The 7,109-nt window shown below is 38.5% G+C and overlaps 1 protein-coding gene across 1 annotated transcript; it reads right to left on the reverse strand.

The window, feature by feature from the left end:
* Positions 1–4,975: 4,975 nt before the first annotated feature.
* On the reverse strand, positions 4,976–6,069 carry LOC129941377 (uncharacterized). The gene has a single exon (XM_056050002.1). It carries the CDS (start codon positions 5,935–5,937, stop codon positions 5,014–5,016), a length of 924 nt encoding a protein of 307 aa, XP_055905977.1. The 5' UTR covers positions 5,938–6,069; the 3' UTR covers positions 4,976–5,013.
* Between the last annotated feature and the right edge of the window lie 1,040 nt (positions 6,070–7,109).

Raw genomic sequence — 7,109 nt, forward strand, 5'->3', positions numbered from 1 at the left:
GTTGGAGTTGCCCTTTCCCTTTTCCGGGAGATGATGAACCACAGCGGTCTTCCAATGCACTGGATTATATGCATTATTGAATAATGAAAGAAATGTCAATTGCCTCCATCGGTAAATGTCTTAGTACAATGTTGGATATACCATCGACACCTGCTGACTTTTTACTGAATTGAAGATGAGCTGAAGCTCAACCTTCGTCACTAACAAGGGACTTGGTCCCGTTTGCTCTGCGATTATAGCATTTGCCAAGGAGTCGTCAGCCGCCTGCAACCACGGTTCTCAGATCGCCATTGTGTCATATCATTTCGGATCTAAAAGTGATTGCTGCCATTCACCTTGTACACTTCCTGTAAAGCAGCTCCCACCGCCTCCACTTTTTCCTTTGGATCTTTAATTATGTAAAAGTCATCGTCAAAGATGGCTTCTTCTGGATCTATTTGCGCTGTCCTGAGTACGTCTCTGTTCTCTTCGGTTCTTTGGAGTTTCAGACTCGGAAGGTCATTGTCGTTGTATTTCCTGAATATCTAGTTGATTTTGGGGAACAAACTAGGGTCACTGGAATTAACTGACCGGATCTTGCGGTCCCAGTACTTGTTAATTGATAGGCTGTAGTTCTCCCTAATCAACAGATTAACATTTTTTATTGACGACTTCAGTGTCCTAATCTCTAAGTCGTCTGTACAAGTTTTTGGATCTTGTCAGGAAGCAACTCTTGTGCCTACGTAGTGCGTCAATAGTCGCGTTTCTGTAAGCGTCCATTTGGTCCCGTTCTTTGTACTTTGGTATTGTCCGTTCCATCGTTCGTTTTATTGTTTCGTCCATCTGTTAGTAATGTTGGTCAATTTCTGTATTTGTCAGGTTTCTGTTGTTTGGTGGGGCTATGTCAGTCGAACGAAGTTATCTCGCTAGGGTGTTGGTGAAACGAGTCCAGCGCATCTTACTGAAGTTGTAAGAACGCGTTGCAACGTATTCCTCCAACCCCACGCGTTCGTTCGGAATCTGCATTACAGCAGCCTGTCTGTAAGCAGCTTCGAGGGTGATTACCCACTTTGTCCGTAACTGTCAGTCTGGTGTCGTACAGCAAAAGATCCAGAAAGGAGCCGCTTCTTGGATACGATGGCTTTTCAGACGACGCCATATTCAACGCTGTAAATATTCATCAAATTAAAAAGATGGTTACCTCTGGAATTACTAATCTTCATGTTTTTCGGTCAAATCACCGGATAAGATGAAATAGTTTTCTTCCAAGCTCAGTTTAAGTTCCTTAAAACCAATCTCGAGTTCTGATGCAAAGTAAGTAACCTGCTGAGCTCCAGCCGGATTAGCCGCAATCATATACATCCGCTTCCCTTGAGTGAGAGAGATGCATACAACGCAAACTTCTAGCGTCTTGAACTTTCGCAATTCATTGTTGTATATGACCCCCTTGAGTGGAGTCGGGCCGGTCTCTTCTTACGATATTGTAATTTTCATGAGTCAATTTCTGTTTGTGGTTTAGCTTGGTTTCGCTAGCCATAAACACATCGGGACTGTAGTCTTTCAACAATTGGAACATATTGGCTCTTCGTTCAATCCTAATCAGTGAATTTACATTCACAGCTAGGACTTTTCGGTGCGTCCCCGACAGCGTACCCATTATAGTCTAAATTACGTCAGGCCAGGCACAGGGGCCTTGGGGGCAACCGTTGGTGGAGCCTGTCTCGTGTTCCCATTCCTGACACCATTTGGGCGTAAGAGAATTTGGGATCGACGAATTTTTGTGTTGGAGCCTGTCAAACTGTTCGACTTCTTTCGGCTTTTTGAGTGGCCTGTTTTTGTTTTATTTTTTGGACCTTAGGGCAACCCCTATAGTTATCCGGGTGCCCTTGGTTTCCACAAAGAACACACTTGAGCAGGGTCAAATCCTCAACCCGCTCATTCTACATTGTAGAATGTCGTCGTGCCTTTTAAATGTGTCCCTGCGTGCAGCTTGATAGTCGAAAGATTTCATTTTCTTCACACTCTCAAAACTGCTTTGGGCGGTAATGTTACGAGGTACATTGGCAGGCTATAACCACCTTGCCTGGACTTCACTGTAGTGAAAGGCTTGACTCCGATAAAATCGAAATCGTCAGTGGTTTTTTGACTGAGCTCAGCTAAGAGCGCCTCCTGTTAATTGGACAACGGTTTAAAGACAATGTTAAAGCTTTGGGATTTGGAAATGTTAGTCAACTAAATACCAGTCCGATAAAAGAACAAGATGTAGTGCAAGATCCTTCTGATTTTATGTTCTATATGTTCAGCTGAACATACACTTTAATATGACTTTTTTAAATGTCAGTTTTTGTCTTTTTTTCTAAAAACGAACTTATTTGGAAGTTTCTTAAATAATTTCTCATTTCTCAAGGCTTATTCTTCTGTTTTTTAAAAGAACTAAAAAAAAATTGGAACCATTTATTTTTGCAAACATAAAACATGAACCAAAAATAACTTTTAGACATTTCGCATTCACTTTGCAGATCATCGCAGAGCATTTACCTGCCCATCATATAGCATCAGGACCTTTTTTTAAAAAAAAAAAAAAACAAAAAAACCACCATCATCATCAAAATAGAATATTTTATTTTTCTTAAGAAAATGAAAAAAATTCCTGTGCTTCGATCAAAAACTCCATAAATTTACGTGATTTGCAAATCAGATTATTTTCAGATTCGAAAATATGTTGCCTAAAGGAGCTTAAGAATTTTTGTGAGTATAGGAATATTTCTTTGGATTTGTTTTAGCTTGAAGTTCTTTGTGGATTTTACTTTGCTTAGTGTATATTCTCAGACATCTACCGCATCAACTATTTTTACGCGAAGGACAAAGTTGAAGGTTTATTTTTGTAGCTGTTGTTGTTTTTTTTTTTTATTATTTGTTCCACCTACCAATTCCAAGCCACCAATAACCATTCCGTGCTCTATTCCTTTAGCATTGCGCGTTCATCTGCGCGTTCGCGAAAATTTTCTATAATGTCCGAATCACGAAAATGCTATTTTCCTGGTTCAATCGTTTTATTTTATTTTCTGTTTTTATGTGTAACCTAGGTAGACCTATACCTATCCTATCCAATGGAACAGAATCGGGCTCATGGAAGAACAAAAAGATAAAAAACAACTAACCTAAGAAATCCTCCCTCTTGGTTGCCACGGAGAACCGCACCGGGACCGTGTTCGACAATCTTTTCGTGAGTCGAAATCAATGTTGGCTCTTGGGAAGTCTAAAGAGTTGGAATAATGCACCTCATTGGACTGCGACTGCGACTATGACTACGCGACGGCGACGTCGACTATACTTACGACGAAGCCTACAAACCATGATGATGATCGTCGTCGTCATCATCATCATATAGTTAGGCAAGGAGAAGCCTTCATCCTGTGGCCCATAGCCGAAGCACTATTAAGTGCGTAACAATTAAGTCGTGACGCGACCGACCGACCGGACGGACCGGGCCAAGTGGCGGTTGAATTGGCGTATCTGGGAGATACCGTCCGTCGTTCATCGTTGTTGGTGTTTTTTCTATGGTGGCTCCTGATGATGCTGCTGCATCTGTGCCTCTGTCAAGTGGGTAGTAGCAGTTCCATCACGACTCTGGGCACAATGTGTTCCTGGCTTCAATGATGCTGCTGCTGTTGCTATTTCTGCAGTTTCTGATGTTGGAATGGCTGACTGGGTTATTGCCTGTTTTTTCTTTTTGGAAGCACAATAGATTGTTCTCTCCGTTTTTATATTTTTCTTATTTTATTTGAATTTTATTTTTGTTTGAACATATTTTTTCCTCGGAATCTGTAGCAGGAATGAGAATTTTTGAATGAAATTATTGCGAACACGTCTCGTTGATTTATTGAATTATCTCGAATGAGTAATGGGAATGTGTGCGCTTTACCAACTTTACCAAATGAAAGTACGGACCGGTGGACGGACAGTGGGATGCGACTGCCCTTAGTCCCCACACAAAAAGTAACCCTCAAAAATACAAATCTGCAAGGAGAACAAAGCAATGACATCAACGACCAAAGACAATAAAAAATTTAGAAGCAATTAAGGTAGCGAAATTAAATTCTTTTATATTGCGCGTTGTGCGCTTCGCAAAATGGTACGTCTACGTCTACATACGATTATATACCGATATGTTAAATGTTTTTCGATTTATAGTCCTTTGTCGTACGAACGGAGAGGCCCTAAAACGAGAACACAAATTTTGGAATGTCAAAATGAAATGTTTTTCGGTTTTGTCATCGAATCGTGAATGTAATTCGAGAATCTGTCATTTTGGTTTTCGTTTCTTTTTTTTTGTATTTTTGAAAATGGAATCGTGCCAATACTGTAAGTAGTTCATATGTTAAGTAATGTAGGTATGCAAATTCAAGTTATTGTATTGAATTTGTCATGGATCGCCACCGAATGACTAGGATTTTAGTATTTTGACAAATAAAATTTACTAAGTGGCGCCCGGGTGAGTTTATTTTCATATTAACTAGGCGGATGATGGTTTGCGAATTGTGTACATGAATTAGTTTTATTTGATATTCAATTGTTTTTAATGAAAGTTTACATAGTTTCTATAACTATTTTAAGCAAACTTTGTTAAGTGGCGCCCGGGAAAATATCTTTTTTTTAATTAGGTAGAGTTGCAATGATTTAAAAAATTCGTTACAGTATTCTTGGTAACCTTAAAACGAAATTGTTTATAAGTCAGAATCAAAATCGAGGAAATTATTGGTAATAATACAATGATACTATAAATGGCGCCCGGGAGATCGATTACCATTTTATTATTTCAGCTCAAAGATTATTGTAAGGAGATATTTTTTAGTTCTGTTTTTGATTTTGTAGGTGGTTCTAAAACAATAAATGACGCTCTATATTTTTTTGTTTTTGTTAACCTACAACAAGTTTGTTTGACTAAATTATTATTTCAGTTCAGAGATGAAAATTAGAAACTTTATCAATTGAATAGAGTACAGTTCTCATTTTTACAACATAATCATTTATTTATTTAACCAAACCACAATTTTTCACCAAAATTTCCTTCTTTGGCTTTCCATTTTTTGTTCCATAATCTTGAAGGCAATCTAACACCTTCAAGCCCTCCATTACTTTTCCGAAAGCAACACTTTTACCATTCAGCACTTTCAATGGCTTAAAACTCAAGCTAAATTCAAAACACCCTTTAGCACCCCTCTCTAGAAGATTTAAAGTTCCACTCTGGCTATGGTCGATATGCGGATTGATTTTCTGTGTTGTACCGATTTCTAATCCTTCGGGAGTTTCAATTTCCCCCTCGGTCCATAAATTCGGAAAAATGCGATTGAATTTAAACAGACTTTTACCTTCTTTACACATTCGAACTAAATGTAGAACAACATTTGGAGCTGCTTCGGTACAAAGTACCATAACAATTCTGTCTAAACATCGATAGCCCTTGATTTCGAGGTCGATATAGATTTTAGGCCAAAGCAACAGTGGCACTCTATTGATGTCTCGCACTGGCATCACATCCTCGTACTGCTTATACAATTCCTTGCGATATTCAATTTGATCATGAGGCGTTCTTGGGACATGCTTCATTGCCGGCGGTCTCGTGTTAAAAGTTGCTTTCATACAAAACAATTTACGTCCCAGGTTAAAGTTCTCCTCGTCGATTTTTTGCAACAACTTTTTCTTCTCTGCGATATTGGTTTTTCGGATACCAGAGTTTTTGTTATAGCACTTGACTTCACCTTCAATTCTTTGGATTTGATTCATCTTCTCCAGAAGGACAACATTTTCCGAAATGATTCGCTTCGAACAGTCATTGTCATGTCTTATACGGGTCGGTCGGAAAAAAATTTCGGCTCTGATGTTGGGTGGGCGACTGTCGACTTCACATCGAGCATTACGTACTTTACAGAGGTGTTGCCAATAATGACGGTCCATAACGAAATTTAATCAGGAAAATTGAAAACTAAAAAACACAACAAACAAACATCGAAGAAATTAAAATTCAAATTCAAATTCTGACATTGAATTTTTTGAAAGCCAGCTGCTCGTTTTTCTCGATCAAAACCGGACAAGGTAAACATTAAAAAGTACTATAAAAATAATTAAAACAATCCTTTTTTTCCAGTTTTTAACTCCATTTTTCTTCAAAGCCTAATAACAATGAATTTTAACGATTACGGACATTTGAAAATAAAGGTCAGTAAAAAGGCTCATTGCGCATGCGCAGCGCATTTTTGAATTCCTTGAAATTTCCTCTTCATGCTTTAATTTTATTTTTATTGATATTTGAAAACCCTTTTTCTTTCGTTTTCTTTTTGATTTCTTTAAGAAGGACTCCTCCGCCTGTCAAATCAAGAGTGCGGGTATCTAATAAATTTATTTTATTACATCATCAACACTCCTCGGTACCCATCGATTTATAATTTCGGATCAAAAGAGAATGTGAGACGGCTTTTGTTTGTGATCTGCTGGATTGGCTTCAATGAATTGTTTTCCCTTTTTCCAAAATTTCCATCGATTTTCATGCGTACACACACAATGTTCCCCCTCCGTTACTTTTTCTCTGCTAATGAGCTAGCTAACGACAAACAAAAAAGTGTGACCCATCATCGTAATTATGTAGGGACAGGGAGAAGACTACAACAAAATAAACAACAGAGAGATCAATTGTCAAAACGGGCCGCCATGATGATCAATCACCTGTCAGTAGTGTCAGTGGATGTGTCCGAAAGTCATATGTACTTGTACCTACGCATCAGCGATGTCATTATCTGTTTTTGAATTATACAAGGGTTTAATGAGACATTATGGCCGCCCGAACAGCTCGCTGCCGCTGTTGCACATGAGCGATTAACTAATTTATGAGGGAAATTTGGTAGGTTTTGGCGGAAAAGTCGTGTAACAAAGCGGAAGTGCTCATCAAGCACTTATATGGATGGGAAGATGGTTTAATTGAGACACATACGATAATGTGTTTTTCCTTTGTCAGTATGAACTTTATTGGGAAATTGATAAATAGGTCGTGTGTTTGTTTGAGTTATAAGAATCTAACAGGAAATTTATTCCAGTGAAACACAAAGAAGTGAACATGAATGAGCTTACAAAAA

This window comes from Eupeodes corollae, chromosome 1, assembly GCF_945859685.1.
Source record: "Eupeodes corollae chromosome 1, idEupCoro1.1, whole genome shotgun sequence".
Classification (NCBI taxonomy): Eukaryota; Metazoa; Arthropoda; class Insecta; order Diptera; family Syrphidae; genus Eupeodes; species Eupeodes corollae.